Source organism: Nomascus leucogenys, chromosome 6 (assembly GCF_006542625.1).
Source record: "Nomascus leucogenys isolate Asia chromosome 6, Asia_NLE_v1, whole genome shotgun sequence".
NCBI classification, from domain to species: Eukaryota; Metazoa; Chordata; class Mammalia; order Primates; family Hylobatidae; genus Nomascus; species Nomascus leucogenys.
In genome coordinates, this window is record NC_044386.1 from 61,421,264 (window position 1) to 61,440,608 (window position 19,345).

Genomic DNA, 19,345 nt, shown 5'->3' on the forward strand with positions numbered 1-19,345 from the left:
AACAATGATGAGGTAAACAGAAAATAGGCAGGTATTAAAGATATGCAATCTACAGAAAGACTCCTTGTCAAGTCAATTCTTTCTTACCACTGATAACCATCTATGGCTAAGAAGGTCAGAATGCATACAGGCTAATATTTGAAGGGTTCAGTTTTAATGGAATTCCATATTTTTTGGTGGTAGGCTTATTTCAGAAGCAGAAGACTAGAAATCCACCTTTAGCTAAAACAATTTAAAAGTGATGGCTGGGCGCGGTGGCTCACGCCTGTAATACCAGCACTTTGGGAGGCCAAGGCAGGCGGATCATGAGTTCAGGAGATCAAGACCATCCTGGCTAACACGGTGAAACCCCGTCTCTACTAAAAATACAAAAAATTAGCTGGGCGTGGTGGTGGGCACCTGTAGTCCCAGCTACTAGGGAGGCTGAGGCAGGAGAATGGCGTGAACCCGGGAGGCGGAGCTTGCAGTGGGCTGAGATTGTGCTACCGCACTCCAGCCTGGGCGACGAGTGAGACTCCGTCTCAAAAAAAAAAAAAAAAGTGACTACATTATCAAAGGGCACACTGCCCTCGGAGGTACATGCTTGAAGAACATGCCCTCAGCTGCCACTTACAGTGAATGACCCTCTAGAACACTTCCCATACCATTACTCTGTTTGTCCCCAACAGCTAATTTTCTTTCTCATACATGATACTTTTCTTAAAAAAAGTCTTTTTCCCTCAATAGATGTATTTGAATACTTATAACCCCAAGTGCAGAAAAAGTATTAGTTAGTATTTGACCATTTCTGATTTATAATTTTTTTCTGAGGAAGAATTTTTTTGAACTTTTCCCTTTATCAAAGAAAAAAAAAAAAGCTCCACTCTGGTAACAATCAGGTTCTACTCCTGAATCATTTATGGATGCTGGGGATTATCTGTATTACACTGTTAATCTCTTGGAGGCTTCTACCCATCAATTAGGATGCCCACGGATGCTGCCCTTAACTGAGCAAAACCAGGATTTGGTGCCCCGTAATAATTATGTGCATAACAAATGCTAAAACCAAACATTAACTTTGGCTTTAGCAATTCAGACTTTTTTTTTCTTTTTGAGACAGAGTTTTGCTCTTGTCACCTGGGCTGGAGTGCAATGATGCGATCTGGGCTCACTGTAACCTCTGCCTCCTGGGTTCAAGCAATTCTCCTGTCTTAGCCTCCTGAGTAGCTGGGATTACAGGTGCCCGCCACCATGCCTGGCTAATTTTTGTATTTGTAGTAGAGATGAGGTTTCACCATATTGGCCGGGCTGGTCTCAAACTCCTGACTTCAGGTGATCCACCTGCCTTGGCCTCCCAAAGTGCTGGGATTACAGGTGTGAGCCACCGCAGCCAACATAGTTTATTTATGCTATTATTCCTGGTTTAAATTTATAACTAATAAATTTTTATTAGTAGTGATTTAATTGACAAGGAAAGTATTTATAAAAAAACACACTGGCTAATACTCAGATCTCCTTCAAATCAATTGAACTGCTTATCTAAGAGTCTACACTTAGACTTTTCTTTATCTACTATGAATGAACCCTTATAACTGCTGGTAATTATATTTTTATTCCTGATAATAAAGTCATTGCAGGCTAGGCATGGTGGCTTACACCTGTAATGGCAGCACTTTGGGAGGCTGAGGCAGGAGGATAATTTGAGCCCAGGAGTTCTAGGCTGCAATGAGCTAGGACTGCACTCCAGCGTGGGTGACAGATGGAGACCCTGCCTCTTAAAATAATAATAGTAATAAAGTTGTTGTGTTCAGTCCCCAACAGTAGAATAATTCCCCACAGCCACAACTGACTGCCCTAGTAGTTTTTGGTGACCTCCCTTACTGGGCTAATCAGCACTTGATCAGAAGTCCAGGTTAGTATGTGAGGCCAGGAGTACTATTAATGTGTTAGCAACAGTTGCATTAACTATTTCAAAAATTACTGCCTTTAGAAAAAACAACCTCAAGCTATATATGTATTCACAATTGACATCTGGATTGGGTTTATGTTTGATGCATTGTTTGGAAAATTTGCAATACAAACTGGCATAAGAATTACTTATTCTGATGATGCACTTTTATGTATTTTTTATTAGAAAGAACTAATTTTAGATTTTCAGCTTGATGGATTTTCAGTTTTTTCTGAAGAATTTTCTTTACCATTAGTCTTCATATTGGATACCATTGTGCAGTGGTGTACTGTTATACTTCAGAGAAAAGGTAAGAGTACATCTATTTCAGTTACTATGAGGTAGCTGTAACCCTTAAAAATGAAATGTCAACTATAGGGTACATTTGACATTGAAAGGTTAGGAAATAACTTGGTTTTGATGGGGTCACGATTAAGAAATGATATATTGGTTTTATTTATGGAATTGTTTTATAGTGCATACAAATCAGCGATTAGCCAGCAAATATTTTTCTTTGAGCTTATGAAAGCTCTGTCTTCTTTTGCCTTCAATCTGTCGTCTTCAAAACAAACAAACAAAAAGCTTCTTGTGCCTTCCCCTACCCTCTTTTCCTCCTTTTTCTTTTTGCTTGTATGCACAAGGTAGAACTTATTTCGTAAGAAACAAAATGCCAGTATTTTCTTAAGCCAAGATGTGAAATCAACATGGCACAGAACACTAAATTCTGGTCCCATGGCTGAAACTTGAGAGTGAATAAAGTAACGCTTGTGAAACTTGATATCTATCTGGGATGGCCATTTGATCTCTAAGAGGAATTTTGTATACTCCATAGAACTCCTACCTATAGTAAAATTGATTTTCAGTCTTAAATGTGGGCAAAAGGACATTTTCTCCAAGATTTTAAAACTAATTCTTATTTTTAAATGGTTTACCAAAATTTGTCAGTACATTTTACATGTAGAAGCATTTTAAAAATCATTTCTAGCAAGCACTTGACATCTAGTCAGCTCTCTACTCCTTCTTTATTTTGTTTTATTAAAAGATTAAGAGTTCCTCTCTTTGAATAAAATAATTTCTCATAATTAAGCAGCAGAAGATCTACCTTTACAAAGTATGAGGGATGCCAGATGTTGATAAACTTACTCTTTCTTAATCTGGACAAAGTAAACTCAACATATTTTTCTGATGAGCATGTTTTATGAATCTTCCATTGTGCTCCATTCTATCACATGTGCACTTTTCATGTTAAACTGCAGTTACTTAATCTCTTCCCCTATCCTTCTAAATTAATTTTCTGAAGTTGGAGCGTAGTCTTTTCCCCCTTTGGCTATGCATTAATCGAAGCTTTTCTTTTCACCATGACTTTATAATGTCTAGTACACAATATTTCTACTTCCCACATCTTTGCTTTACACAGTCACCTTGTCCTTCCTCCCACTACCTAAGAAAAAAGATGGTCATACTAACAGGTGAAGTGTACAAGGTGTCTATGTGTTTTGTGTAGCTTCAGAGTTAGATTGAAATTACCAGGCACAGATTTAGTCTTGTCATTTTGTTTACACATTGACACATTGGGGAAAACAAATCAGTTTATTAAACGTTTCATGTAACTGCACCCAAGTTTTGCCAAGCTGGAAACTTGGACCTTTCTGTGTAGTGACTTTTTAATTATAGTTTTCATAACCTGGAGGTCAGACTTTTGCTTTTGCATGATGTATGTAGTGTCTCATGACTGAAGTTTGCTTTGTTTTATAGTATCTGTACTCGTTGTATTTTTCAAGAGCTATTTTGTAAACAGATGATGTATTTCTCCATTGAAAACACAATTAAAAAAACACAATCTCAAAAAAAATTACAAGATTTTTTGCGATTTTTTTGTTTGTTTAGCTTATCAGCTATCATTAGTGTTAGTATATTTTATGTGTGGCCCAAGACAATTCTTCTTCTACCAGTGTAGCCAAGGGAAGACAAAAGCTTGGACACCCCTGCATTATAGGATCATGATACACAGTGTGAAAACACTGTTCTAGAGGATGGTCTATGTAAATAAGGAATCAAGATTAATTGATGTGGGACAGACCAAGGTAACTACATGATGAGGCTGTTTAGTTCATCAATTTGCATTCAATTCTCATCCCCAACCATATAAAGTTTCCCAAACTCTTAGAAAATTGTTTTCATCACATATAAAAATGCAGTGTCTCAACTGACTCCTCTCTTCTAAAAGGAGGTATGTTTTACTATATGGATAAATAAAGGTCTATAAACACAGGTGGAATATATTTTAAATGAATAATAATATTTTAAAATTTATGGTTTCTATATTTGAATATCAGATTAAAGCTTTAATACTTTACCTGAGGTTTATGACATCAGACATCAATTATTTCATGAATAAAATGGTATAATTTCTATTCATATATATACCTGATTCTGACTTTTACTGTTCTCATCTTCATTGTCAAAGATAATATCACTTTCAGAATCTGAAGCAGGCCTGAAAAAGAGAAACAGAGAAATACTAAAGGAACAGAAATCCCTATTATCATTATAAACATGGACACTTTTAAATACTAGAAAGCACAAGAGGCTACAGACGTCACACCATGAGCCCACAGGCATCAATGTATACTCTACACTGTGCTGATTTGTACTTGCTATTATGCAAAACACAGAGCTCTTGATTTAATGAAAATTAGCCAGATTAAGTTTCCTCAAAAAATTTAATAGCAAAGAGTAATCACAAACTGTATCCACTTGGATAAAATAAAACAAAATCATGAAAGTAAACACCCAGGGTGGATTCTGAGAAGCATAAAATTTAGGATCATAATTATTGGTTTGGTATCTTTGGGGGCTGCAGTTGGCACTGTATCAAGACTCCAAATTAGTTCTTAAATGTTTCACAGGGTTGCAAGCCCTTATCCAAAGGAATGTCCTATGAGGAATTCTATTCAATGTATAAGATGAGGTATTGGATTTTCCTTTTTCCAGGGATTGGATTTTGGAGATCTTTTGAAAATAGCGGGAAAAAAAATCCTTTAGATTAGGGGTCCCAAACCCCTAGGCCATGGACAGGTACAGGTCCACTGCCTGTTAGGGCCGCACAGCCGGAGGTGAGCGAGCATTAAGGCCTGAGCTCCACCTCTTGTCAGATCAGCAGCGGCATTAGATTCTCATAGGAGGGCAAACACTATTGTGAACTGTGCACACGAGGGATCCAGGTTGTGCGCTTTTTCATCAGGCATTATGAGACTCCAATGCCTGATGATGTAAGGTGGGACAGTTTCATCCCGAAACTATTCCCCTAACATCCGTCTGTGGAAAAATTGTCTTCTATGAAACCAGTCCCTAGTGCCTAAAAAGGTTGGGTCCCGCTGCTTTAGATTGCATTTGGCTACTCTCTAAAAGTGGGTTTAATCTTTTTTTTTTTTTTTTAAAAACATGGTCAACACGTCTGGATTTCTAAATGAATCCCCTTTTCCCTGGCTTGGACTTGGTGGGGATTAATGTTGGGGGCATTCGCTGGCCCGGGAGGCGGATGTTGCAGTGAGCCAAGGACGTGCCACTGGCCTCCAGCCTGGGTGACAGAGCAAGACCCTATATCAAAAAAGGCAAGAAAGAAAAGAAGGAAAGAAGGAAGGAAGGAAGTGAAAGGAAAAAGGAAAGAAAAAATAAAGAAAGAAAGGAAACTAGGGGGCGCGTCAGAGGCAGCTGGTCCACGCCGTGCGCTTACAGGAAGGACTGGGAGAAGACGCCACCGTGCTCGTCCTCGTCGTCGTCCTCATCATCGCTGGAGCCCGGGCCGGTGGCGGGGAAGCGGGCACTGGCCGAGCGCTCGCCCGAAGTGCTCCACTCCACCGAGCTGCTGAGGATGGGTGGGGGCGCGGCGGCTTCTACGCTGTCCAGGCCGTCTGTGTTGCTCGCCGGCTGCCCGCGTGCAGCTCGGTCATCCTTGGCCAGGGTCCCGGAGGCCGGGGGCGGCGTCCCTGGTCCCGCCGGCCGCTCATGCCGCTCGATCCAGGCGTTGTAGTAGCGCACAATGTTCTCATGGTGCAGCCGTGACAGCAGTGTCACCTCGCCCTTGATCCTGCGGAACTGCCGGCTGGCCGGGTTGATGGGGATGCGCTTCACTGCGTAGCAGCAGCCGTCCAACTTGTTCTGCACCTGCGGCACAGCCAGGGGAAGGTCAGCCGCTCAGAGCCTTGCACAAACAGGCATTTGCACCGCGTCACCCCATCCCCTCCCAAGGAAAGCGTGAAGTTGTAAATGAGTCCCACAGCTACAGTCAAGAACCACATGCCTGAAATTCTTAAACTTAAGAAAGCTTTGACTGTCACAAAATTTAGAAAACAGCCCACCCGACTCTAGATGTATTTAGCTTGCTGGGAGACCCTGGGGAAAACATAATCTCCATTTTAATAATTAATTTTACTGACAGTTACCTCCCTGCTTTTCCAATGTATATGCTATCTAAATTTCTAAGTGTCTTGATTTTAAGATAAAAATGATTTTTCTAAAGTCAGTGTAAGGTTTCAGATGATTTTAATTTCTCTCTGATTTTTTTTTACACTTAAAGTCACTAAAAACAAATTAAACACCAAAAATATTAACAGACCTGAACACAAAGGTTAATTCCTTGATTTTTAAAGCTGTGTGAACTTGGGAAAATTACTTAATTTCCTTGAGACTCAATTTTCTTATCTTTAAAATGGCATTTATACCATTTCCACTACCCCAAATGGTGACTGTAAAGCACGTGTATCAAGGCCTCACAGAGAAAGGTACTTAGCTTAGTCAATAACAGCAATTGCTATTAACACAATCACTGCTCATTGATTTTGTTACATAACTAAGATGATATGTACTGAAACCAGAACAATACAATTAACAACACAGTAAAATAATAATAAAGCAAGAAAACGTTGCAAAGGCAAGTCTCCCCATCCTACATAGAGGCATGCTTATGCCAGGCAGTTTCACTGTGTAATTGGGGTGACTGAAGTAACTTTTATAGAGTCTTATTCACTGAAACCTTGTAGTAGTCCCATCCATGCAGGTCAACTAAGGTGATGATATACTCTAGAAAAGCAAATGCCATGTGGCCATGGGTGGCAGGAGAAATTAGTTGATTACAAAACACAAAACAGAATATCATTCTCTTGTTTGGCTCACAAGTTTCAATTAAACTAATAAAAGTCTAAGTGAAGTCCTGGGAGTAAGAAGGGAGTACTACAAAATTGAGTTTCAGATTATCTTTTTTTGTATGGAAATAGTGACAAGAACACACACTTTGTAGTACAACAGAGGTGGGTCTGAATGCTGGTTTTATCTCTTAGTAGAGGTGTGTCATCTCAGGCAAAGGACATAACCTTCTCTGAGCTTCAGTTCCCTCATCTAGAGAATGAGGATCACACCCATCTCGTAAGAATGTCCTGAGATTTAAAGACAAGGTTTGTAAACCACCTGGCACACAATCTGAAATATGGCAGGTGCTCCAAAAAATGACAGCCCTGTGTTCTTTTACTGCCACATTAATAGGGAAGAGGACAGTGTAGGGCGGGAGGTGGGGATCTTGGCATTGTCTTTCAATCTCCTGTCTCAGTACACATCATATACGAACTCGGTTGGGGGTAAAGCTTGTTATACTGGAAACCCCTAGGAATTCATTTACTGAAGTGAAAAGGTGCAGAAACAGTAATGGGTCCAACTGCTAATGAATGCCAGATCGCTGGGCAGGCTGCCCTACTCTGACCCAGAAGCACAGAGATGGGAGGTGAGGGCTGTGGATTCTCATAGGGAGAAACTACTGGAAACCGTGGGGGCTTAAGTTACTTAGATGTTTTTGTTATATGAGCTAGCCTATCATTATTAAGTACTAGTAAGGAGATGAAATTTGTTACTGTTCTAAGTTCGAGAATCTAAAATACAATGAAGTTAAAGGATTTGATCAAAATGATATTGTGTTAAACGGACAGCATATGCTTCAATCATCCCCTCCTCTTAGACATAATTATGTTCTTTCTGATCAGGACATCTGTCTTGCTTGTCTTTCTTTTACCACAGGAAAACTAATTTAATTCCTTTTTTAGTGTAAAAGTTTTTCTACAGTAACAGTAATGCTTCCTAATGATACTCTCAGAATCCTAAACAGACAATATACTCCGTTGATGGTGGGTTACCTTCATATGTGAAAGATGCATGTACCGTATATGGACTCAATACAATAATCTGGGTCTCCTAATTTACAAAGAAATACTTCAATTATATAAAAACAGCTGAAACCTCTTTCTACAAGGGGCAGATAATAAAAGTCACCCAAATAGACTGGAATGAAGAAAGGAAGACCTAACAACAGCGTACCTTAATAATACATTGCTACTTTCCTGTGCCAATAATAGCTGGAAAATAAAAGCCATCGAGACCTGCTGGGGCCATCTCCCAGTTTGAAGTCCATCTCTATTCTAACCTTAGAACCTTTTTATCTACAGCAACTCTAAGAGCAAACAGGAGAAAAAAAGAACAATGTTCTTTCTGAATCAAAGCACACAAAAATGTTCTTTCTGTGGAGGTCTTGATTCCACTTGAAGTGCTGTTATAATCATGTGTGTTTCATGTTAATGCTCCACATGAAGCAAGGAAAGAGGAATGGGACAATTCTCAACTGTGTCCAGCGTAACTTAAATAAAACCTTTAACTCCAGGAAGGTGAGGATGAGCACAGTATCGAACAGCCATATTCACTTCCCTCCCCACTCCCAAAATAGAAGTCCACGAGTCTTTGTGGAAATGGAACAGAGAAGGAGCTCTAAAGGGAACTGGGGATGACTGTGTACCACACCTTGATGACAGCTCCAAAAGCTCCTTTACCAAGAAGCTGTAATTCTTCAAACTCAATGAAGTATCGGGAAAACTGTCTCTGTGTCTCACTAAAGAAGGCAGCACTGGGTAGCCGATTGCTAGGAATAACAGTCTCAACACAATCTTGTCCTCCAGAATCTGAGATAAAACAGGGAGTAAGAGGCATATGAGGCATTGGAAATTTAGGAAGAGCTACATAGCCGACAATGATGGAAGCCCTGGAAGAAGAGCTCCAACCAGTAGTTTGAAAAATTACCTCTTACCTGAGTGGCCTTTTAAAACTTTTCCTCACCTTGCCCTCCTTAAAGTAGGCAGAAATATATAATTAGCCCAAGTTTACAGGTGGGGGATTATACAGAATAAGTGACTTAACTATAGAGCTAGAACCAAAACCCAGGTCTCATGATCCATCCCAATCTCTACTGAGGTTCCTTAATCTCAGGTGCAGCAGGAAAAATCTAGTTACATGGCACTACGGGTGACTAAACACTACAAGAGACCACAGCAATGGACATTCCATCAGTAGAGACTAGAAAAATCAGGATGGCAAAACAGTCCCATGCACGTGGCACACATCAAACTAATGGATGTATGTGTAGTTCAGAATCAAAGACATAAGATAATACATGCAGCCCCTTCCAGTTTCAGGTTTATGTATACTTTCAAAATAATTTAATGTCAAACAGGATATCAAATAAAGAATGGTAACAGACTCACCTTCAGGACTTTGTTCCACTAGAGGCATTTTTGGCTGGGGATTTATAAAGCTGTGTTTTAACAACTGCTGGGGACTCCATCTTTCCTTGTCATCCAAGCACACACATCTCGGTGAGAGGGAAGGAAGAATCTTAGCATCACAAACAATCAGTGCTAAACTAGTTAATCCAAGGCATTAACTATGGGTTTATTTTTTAAGGATACACATCAGAGAATTCATGTTACTCATAGACCAGAATGTACTCTCATAGGTGAATTTAAATTAATAAACATTCCTGCAGGATTTACATGCTATGCAACAGGCTGGGTACAAGAGGCGAATCAAAAAAAAAAGGCATTTCTAGATGCAGAAAACTTACCCTCACGGAACAATTTTTTTAAAAGTCTAAGGTAGCACAAGTAGGCTACAAATTTTCACTTTGATTAACAGTTTAATGCCTTGTCATGCCAAACTAAGCCTTTCCGGGAACCGGTTATAAATAAAAGCTTTCTAAAGACAAGGCAAATCAGAGAGTTGGTGTAGCAGAGTGGCTCAGTATGATGAGCTTTAGATGAAGCCTGCTCATTACAGGATGAAGTAAGTTGGAAACATTTAGGGAAGGCTATTTTAAAGTCCCATATTCTATTACATACTTTTTTTTTAAATTGGTTTATGCTTTTTTTTTTTTTTTTTTTTGAAACAGGGTCTTGCTGTATCGCCCAGGCTGCAGTGCAGTGGTGTGATATCGGCTCACTCCAACTTCTGCCTCCCGGGCTCAAGCAATCCTCCCATCTCAGTAGCTGGGACTACAGGCAGGCACCACCAGGCCTGGCTAATTTTTATATTTTTTGTAGAGATAGGGTTTCACCACGCTGCCCAGGCTGGTCTCCAACTCCTGAGCTCAGGCAATCTGCCTGCCTCGGCCTCCCAAAGTGCTGGGATTACAGGCGTGAGCCACCGTACCCGGCCTCATATACTTTCTTTTAATTTTCATTCCTTGAACCCATTAACTTACTGTTTAATGGTATAATAGATACTTCTTGTTTTGTTTTTTAATGAAGAAAAACAAGCCATACCTTTAACCCACAGCTTCTCAAAGTGGGGTCCCTGGCCAGTAGCATCGGTATCCCCTAAAAAATGTTAGAAATACAAATTCTACTGCACCCCTGACCTAGTAAATCAGCATCTCTGGGGGTTTGGACAGTGATCTGTGCTTTAACAAGAGCTCCAAATGATTTCAGTGCAAGCTAAAGTCTAAGTTAAAGTCTAAGTAGCTAAATTCTAACTGATTTAAGCTGGCCTTTTTTTTTTTTTTTTACTTTTTTTTTTGAGATAAGGTTTTGCTCTGTCACCCGGGCTGGAGAGCAGTGTTGCGATCATCACTCACAGCAGCCTCGAACTCTTAGGCTCAAAGGATCCTCTTGCCTCAGCCTCCTGAGTAGCCGGGACTACAGGCATGTACCACCATGCTGGAATGCTTTATTTATTTATTTTCATTTTATTTTATTTTATTTTTTTTGAGACAGAGTCTTGCTCTGTTGCCCAGGCTGGAGTGCAGTGGCACTGTCTTGGCTCACTGCAACCTGCAACCTCCACCTCCCGGGTTCAAGTGATTTCTCCTGCCTTGGCCTCCCAAGTAGCTGGGATTACAGGAGAGTGCCACCAGACCCAGCTAATTTTTGTATTTTTAGTAGATATGGGGTTTTGCCATGTTGGTCAGGCTGGTCTTGAACTCCTGACCTCAAGTGATCTGCCTGCCTCAGCCTCCCAAAGTGCTGGAATTACAGGCGTGAGGCACTGTGCCCAGCTGTGCTGGAATACTTAAAAAAAAAATTATTTTTAGTAGAGATGAGGTCTTACTATGTTGCCCAGGCAGGTCTTGAACTGTTGGGCTCAAGAGATCCTTTCACCTAGGCTTCCTGCAATGCTGGGATTACAGGCATGAACCACCATGCTAGGCTACTTTCATTAGAACGGCCCAAGTAGTATGACTTGGTAGCACTTGACCTATAATTATAAACAATACACTTAAAAGAATCAACTGTCATTGTGAGTTATGGACTTAAAAATCTATACATATAAAGTGGTGACAGCAACTATCATAAATGGTAACTTTTTTTTTTAATGTTGCAGCAGTAAAAAGCAAGGTACTCCTAATTTCATAGCTTGAACAGGCAAAAAAAATTCTAATAAAACCATTTGTATAAGATACCGCATTTTCCTTTAAATTTAAAATTAATTTTTAATTATATCATTCAAACATAAATACCTTCTCCTTGCAAATACTAAAACAATACTAATAATGATAAAGCCTTTGACCAGCCTCCCCTTCCAATTCTTTCTTTCACTTAGTGTGTCTCATTGTAGAGATTTTTTTTATGCATTTACACACATAAACATACAACCATCCAAACAAAATAGTATTGTTTTTTGATTTTTTAAGCAGTATCATCTTGTATATATTATTCTTCAACTTGCCTTTTTCATTCCACTATATGTCTTGGAGCTCTTTCTAAGCCAGTACTTAAAGATTTTTTTAAAACTTCTGTATAGGTATGGACCTACCGGAATTTATTTACACATTCTCCTACTGTTGAGATTATTTCCAATTTGTCACATTTTCACAAAATGCTGCAGTAAGCATCCCTATATATGCCCTCTTGGGTTTCTGAAGTGCATTATCAACTGTAACTCAACTGTGACATAAATGCTATTGACTTGAAAGTAAATCTGGATCAGAAAAATGTTAAAGCCTACCTAGAATGCACAGTATTTTTAAGAGATTTATAGCCACCAAGATCTCACTTTAAAAATGAACTTCTCTGAACCAATAATTTTGGCAACAGGGTAGCTGTATATAGAAAAGGTTCAGCTTTGAACAAAAAGGGATAAAATGCCTGGCAACACCCACATTTCTTCATAGTTCTCACTACTGAGGATGGTGATGAAAACCCGCACTGACTCAGTCTGGGCCAAGGGCCAGGCACTTGATGGGTGTTAACTAATTTAATCCTCACAACCACCTCCTGAGGTAGGCAGTGCTATTATCCCAGCTTCACAGAGGAGGAAACGCAGGGCAGGGGGTTAATTCACTCAGCCAGCAGGACATAGAGGTGAGACCTGAACCCAGATGTTTTGACTCCAGAGTCTTACCCATCACAGAGGCTGATTTGAAACAAAATCTTGCTCCAAAGGGTGTTCACCAATATGTAAAAATATAACTACAAATGGAAGGTTGCTGTTTTCATTCTTTGTGAATGGCATTTTTCTTTTGTTAACCAGGGCTGGACAGCAAAGTTCATAAAAACAGTAAACAGTTCTTGGCAGCTCCTTAACCAAGCACAGTCTATCAAACCACTCCAGGGAGAGGAGTATACAAAATATTCTAAAGAAAAATCTTGTTAAAAGAATAAGAAGGCCATGCGCTGTGGCTCACGCCTGTAATCCCAGCACTTTGGGAGGCCGAGGTGGGCGGATCACGAGGTCAGGAGATTGAAACCATCCTGGCTAACATGGTGAAACCCTGTCTCTACTAAAAATATAAAACATTAGCTGGGCATAGTGGCGGGCGCCTGTAGACTCAGCTACTCAGGAGGCTGAGGCAGAAGAATGGCGTGAACCCGGGAGGCGGAGCTTGCAGGAAGCTGAGATTATACCATTGCACTCCAGCCTGGGCGACACAGCCAGACTCCATCTCAAAAAAAAAAAAAAAAAAAAGGAATAAGAAATTGTGCTGATCTCAAGTTTAAAACTGACAGAGCATACAGCTATTTAAGAAGAGAACTAGGAAAGTTTTAGCTACTGAGCCCATTCATTTTGCTACTAAATGAGAAAGGAAAGGTACTTCTACTTAAACCTCCCAGTACTGTTTTTAACAACACATGATGCTATTGCTAACCTTGACTAAATTACTCTTCATCAATGAAGAAGGCAGAACACTAAAGGTGACATTTTGAAGATGGAAATGAAACTTTCCATCTGTGATTCTATCATCATATTTGTCATTTTAGCCAACCTCATTGTTAGGGTGCATTTAAATAAATATTTTTAAAGTTCCATTGCATTAAAAAGATACCATAAAAGATTCTTTAGAAATCTTAATATTTTCATATACTTTAAGGAGAGAAACCAACATAAAGAATCAAAGTTGGCCCCTTTCCACAACTGTATGTATATCTATCTATCTATCTATCTATCTATCTATCTATCTATCTATCTATCTATCTCATATTCACTTTACACAAAAACAATCTCATTCAAACACAAGTGCAGCTACTTTCACATCTGTAATGGTAAGACCAACAGTGACAGGGCATAACAATGTAAACCAGGCCAACTGGCTACTGGGATAGATGGAATAGGGCAAGAAATGTGAAGGGTAAAAGAAATGTTGCAAATGGAAAAAGTAAATAAAAGCAAATGATTGGGAAAAAGAAGGTAAAAAACAAAGAGTGTCAGAAAGGGAAGAAACCAGCCCAGGTCAACTCCTGCAGGACAGCTGGACCAGGGGAGCATCTGGAAAAATCCAGACTGAAGGGATCTTATCTCCTAGTTAACAGAAACTGAGAGAACTTAGCTCTGGCTTGGACTGAAAACAGAGGCAGAACTAAATTAGAAAACACTTAAGTGAAGGACCTGGACAAACATATTAGGCCTGAGGAAACATCTCAAGAAAGGTTCTCCCAAATTGGATAAAACTTGGCTTTGTAATTAAACATGCACCTGTGATTTACAGGTATTGAAACTCCTCTGGCTAGACTAAGGAAGTTATTTGCATTCTACAACTTAAATGAAGGAGACAGCCAATGAAGAATGGTTAAGAAGCACAAGGGGCAGAATCTCACTCTCAAAGCTGTTTTTGAAATAAGGAGCCTTGTCTTTGACCCTTTAGGAACCACAGCAAAGGTCAGTATTTGGAATACCTAGGGCATTTCTCACCAGAACAATCTCTATTGACTTCCAAGAGTATCCCATCAGTCCCCCAAAAGGAGTTTGAAAATCAAGTGTGAATTCCAAGTGAATTTCAGAGAATGTGGTAGTTAAGAGAATCACCAACCTACATGAGAAAACAGAACATATGAGACTAGGACAGCATTGGGAGAGCAAAGAATGAAGTCCTGTTCCTCACTTTTCAGCTTCCACATCACTTAGATGTCTGGCACACTCCAGCACAATCAAAAGTACAGGAGTAAAGTGCTATTCGAGAGAATCTCAGTGATACTCACTTCTTTAGAAAATCTTGAAAGTCAGCTGGTAAGTCACTAGGGATGGTCACAGGGTACTCTCCACATTCCTGTCCTTGGCTGAGGGACAGCAGCAGAAGGCCAAGACGCCAAACATCTCCTTTCTTCCCCGTTTTATAAGGCAGAGCATTGTCACTAAAACGAACTCGGGTTTGCTCAAACACATCCTCCTTGCAAATGTCTGTGAGGCGCTTAGAAATGCTATAGTCTGTAATCTTGACGGTGCCTTCTGCATCCACCAAGACATTAGATGCACTTAGGACCTTATGCACCACAGAATTGCTGTGCAGATAATCAAGGCCCGACAGGAGCTGAGCTGTGTACCTGCGAAGCTGATGCAAAGGGATGGGGCCTGAGTGGCTCAGGTGTGCAGCAAGAGAGACCCCACTAATGTGCTCCACTAAAATGTCCACCACGATGGAGTCATCTTGCTCTTTGAGATTCATTGCAAGGTAGCGTACTACGTTTGGATGGCTCAATTTTACCAGTGAGTTGAATTCTGTTTCTGTTCCTTGAATCTGGTAAGTTAAAAAAAAAAAAAGAATATTGGGCCAATCAACATTAACTTGGGTTTCATTTCAAAAGTGAAGTATTTGATCATACAAGATAGGGGCATAAAAAAACAAAAACAAAACCAAAAGTGAAGTATTTGATAGAAAACATACTTTCAAATGAGAGGAGAACAAATATGCCCTAAACTGAATCCTCCCCAAACCATATGGTCAATCTAATAGTTCATAAAGATGGAAAAAATTTAGTTAATTCTCCACTTCTCTAATCTCAAAACCTACTATGCATATACTACAAAATTAGTGAACAGTTTTTAAAATAAAATTCTTTTGAGGTATGGCCACCAGAAAAAACAAACTTTAATTTAAAAATAACCTTTTCTGATTAGCTTTGTATTTGGATTTTTAAAAATATAGTATATGATTTTAGCAGCAGAATAATGGCTCCTCAAAGATGTCCACATCCTAATCCTCAGAACCTCACATGGCAAAGAGGAGTTAAGGTTGAAGATAGAAAAAAAAAAATCTTTTCTGATTTAATAAAGATCACTGTCAACATTTAAAAAAATAGTTTGATAGAAAATACCCACATGTGGCCGGGCGCGGTGGCTCACACCTGTAATCCCAGCACTTTGGCAGGCCGAGGTGGGCAGATCACGAGGTCAGGAGATCGAGACCATCCTGGCTAACACAGTGAAACCCCGTTTCTACTAAAAATGAAAAAAAAATTAGCCAGGCGTGGTGGCGGGCGCCTGTAGTCCCAGCTACTTGGGAGGCTGAGGCAGGAGAATGGCGTGAACCCGGGAGGTGGAGCTTGCAGTGAGCCGAGATCGTGCCACTGCACTCCAGCCTGGGCGACAGAGCGAGACTCCGTCTCAGAAAAAAAAAGAAAATACCCACATGCTATCTATGTGGTCACCACCCAATGATAACTCAAGATTTTGGCACATTTACTTTCAGTTTTCTTTCTATACTTAAATACATACACATTTCTGAACACCATGCTTTATCTATGATTTTTGTAAACCTTGTTATTATGTAACACTGCACATTGCAATATGCAATACTGAATGTTCTCCTTATGCTTGGTTATAAATCATAATTTATAAATTAACTTAAAAATCCTCCAGTCCCCCAAAATACAGTTTTGAAGCAGTATTTTTCTTTTTTTTTTTTTTTTTGGAGACAGGGTCTTGCTCTGTCACCCAGGTTGCAGTGCAGTGGCATGAACACAGCTCACTGCAGCCTCAACCTCCTGGGTTCAAGCATTTACCCCACCTCAGCCTCCCAAGCACCTGGGACCACAAGTATGTGCCACCATGCCCACAAATTTTTAAATTTTTTGTAGAGACAGGGTTTCACCATGTTGCCCAGGCTGGTCTCAAACTCCTGGGCTCAAGCAGTCCTCCTACCTCGGCCTCCCAAAGTGCTGGGATTACAGGTATGAGTCACCACACCCAGCCCTGAAGCAATATTTAAAGAGTAGGGAAAAGAAGAATTGCAAAAAAACCCAGTTATGAACTAGTATTTAGTCCCAGTTGGAAAGATGACTGTTAATGCCATACTAAGGGCTGAGAAAGGAGGTTAAGAAGGCAGCTGGAAGTGCTTTGATCATGTTGTGAAAGTTCTGAAACCAGAAGCAAGGGGCAAAGAGGTACTGGTCCTTCACTGTTCTCTCTGGTCAAACAGTTCTCATACTGCTCTGGACCATCTCTGCAGGGCAAACAAATGCAGGGCTATTTTGTTCTGTCATCTCCTAAAGCCTGAGATTAGGCCTTTTGCTCAGTCAGCCACCTTGGATGCTTACCTGCTTTTTGCACTTATCAATCTTCTCTTTTTCTTGACTGGTAAGGAATGGACCCATTTTTTTCTGCCACTGAAGGACCCACTCATACAACAAGACAAAGCCACCAGTGGCTGTTTCCAAAGCATTGTACACTAATTTTCCAAGTTGTTCATCACTGCCTGCACATTAAACAGAAAGTGTAATTAAATCCCACTGGTATGTTTTCTGTGGGGGGAAGGAAGGGAGGGGGTAATACACATTCTTTAGTTCAACAATGGATACCACGTGCTAACTATGGAAAATAGGACTTTATGTAATAATGTCCTTTTGTAAACAATTTTTGATATTTAGCAATATACCCTGAGTCCTAAAATAATTTTTTATAAGGGGCAAGAATCAACAATGAGATCTTAGTATCAGGCAAATAAAGAGACCAATGTTTGGCCAGGCGTGGTGGCTCACGCCTGTAATCCCAGCATTTTGGAAGGCCGAGGCAGATGGATCACCTGAGGTCAGGAGTTCGAGACCAGCCTGGACAACATGGTGAAACCCCGTCGCTACTAAAAATACAAAAAAATTAGCCAGGTTTGGTGGCGGGCACCTGGAGTCTCAGCTACTTGGGAGGCTGAGGCAGGAGAATCGCTTGAACCTGGGAGGCGGAGGTTGCAGTGAGCCTAGAGTGCACCATTGCACTCCAGCCTGGGTGACAAGAGCAAGACTCTGTTTCAAAAAACAAAAGAGGCCAGTGTTTTATGCTACTAGCCATTATGCACAATGTTATTTTCATAACGAGTTTACCTTTGCTGACTGTGTCTACTGGTGTACTCTCATACAGCTAAATACCAACTAAAATGACAGAAAGAATATGAAAATAGAGAACAAGCCATCAAGATCAATATAGATTAGTGTGCACACTAAAACAGTAATTTGAAAATCTGAATACTTCAATGAGTTTCTAAATGCAAAATTTGAATATGCTCAGTAAATACAAACTGGTCAATGCTTTGGAAGGAAAGAACAAGAGATGACAGTTTAGATTTGAAGCTAGAAAATGAGACACATTTATTTAGTGATAGTCACATGGTTCTCACTTACACAGGGAGAGCTAAATATCTGTTAACACCAAAAATTTTCTTATAAAAATCTCTATTTTCATTAAAACAATAATAGAAAATTCTAAAAAATTGGAAAAGGAGAAAAAAATCACCATTTGTTTTATTTTTCTTTTAGTTCCCTCTATTCTCCTTTACCCCGTAATTTACCATATCATAGCATATATATAGCACCTTGACACTATGACATTTTGGACCCGGTAATCTTTGTTGTAGGCAGCTGTTTTGTGCACTGTAGGATTTTAGGAGCAATCCTGGTATCTACCCACTAGATGCCAATAGCACCCCGACTCCAATGTTAGCCATCAAAAATGTGTGCAGACATCATCAAATGTCCTGCAGGCTGCAAAATTGCCCCCAGCTGATAACCCGATATATAGTAATCTGCCTTTTTCTCTTATATAAATAATAGTTTTCCATGATGCTATACTATCTTTATAATGAAAACAAATTTTTAGAGAGACATTGATAATTATCTTTTCTATTTGAATAATCAAAGGTGAAGTAACCTGTATATATATGATAAAGATGTCTCAGCAAAAATACTTTGGAGAAATATGGCTGAACTAGCTCACTTTGACTTTTTATCTGACAAGCAGTTTTTATTTCATGGGAATGCTGATAATTTAGAGATTTTAATTAAAATGATCTGTTAGTCATAAATAACCCCTGACAGTCTTTGCCTAAGGAGAAAAAATCCTGCTGTTTAAAAATTTGTCAACCAAAGGAAGCAACCTGAGAAACGTGGGATCTAAGCAGTCTACTAGAAACACATGGCATTAAATGTTTATGGGATGGAGTAAGACGTTATTTACATAAAGCCTAATTAAATTTGTGTGTTATGCAGTACAGTGTTTTGCAATATTTGTTTCCCTAATTGGGACTAGGCAGGCATTTCATAGTTGCTGGGGTTTAAAAAATTATAATTTTAGTATTGCCAGCCTCTTGTCAGTTTTTCATGATGGGGATAATAAAAGGGACAAAAGAATATACTGAGATGAGGCTAAGAGAAAATACATTATCAAAAGAACTCTAACTGACTCTATATGCCCACAATGATCATTTATACAGACAGTCTCTGTAGTGCTATAGCCATACCTATAAGTAAGTTCTCTCCTCTCTCTATTTCTAACAACTTTAAAATGAAAAACAAATATTGTTTTTTAATTAAAATACTTCATCGAAAATAAAAAATTAGTAGTTAATCTTTT

At 39.6% G+C, this 19,345-nt stretch overlaps 1 protein-coding gene across 6 annotated transcripts in view; it reads right to left on the reverse strand.

The window, feature by feature from the left end:
* The window catches only part of EIF2AK4 (eukaryotic translation initiation factor 2 alpha kinase 4), a 104,339-nt gene that overhangs the window by 53,866 nt on the left and 31,128 nt on the right, over positions 1–19,345 (reverse strand). For all 6 annotated transcript variants that reach the window (XR_004030471.1, XM_030814329.1, XM_030814330.1 and 3 more), the window contains exons 8-13: positions 17,044–17,201; positions 14,710–15,245; positions 9,505–9,611; positions 8,768–8,925; positions 5,664–6,094; positions 4,355–4,424 (exon numbers count right to left, since the gene is read on the reverse strand). Coding sequence is in view for 5 of the 6 variants with exons in the window: in XM_030814329.1 (XP_030670189.1) it covers positions 4,355–4,424; positions 5,664–6,094; positions 8,768–8,925; positions 9,505–9,611; positions 14,710–15,245; positions 17,044–17,201 (1,460 nt within the window). In the remaining variant the exon portion in view is untranslated. The remainder of the gene's footprint in view (positions 1–4,354; positions 4,425–5,663; positions 6,095–8,767; positions 8,926–9,504; positions 9,612–14,709; positions 15,246–17,043; positions 17,202–19,345) is intronic.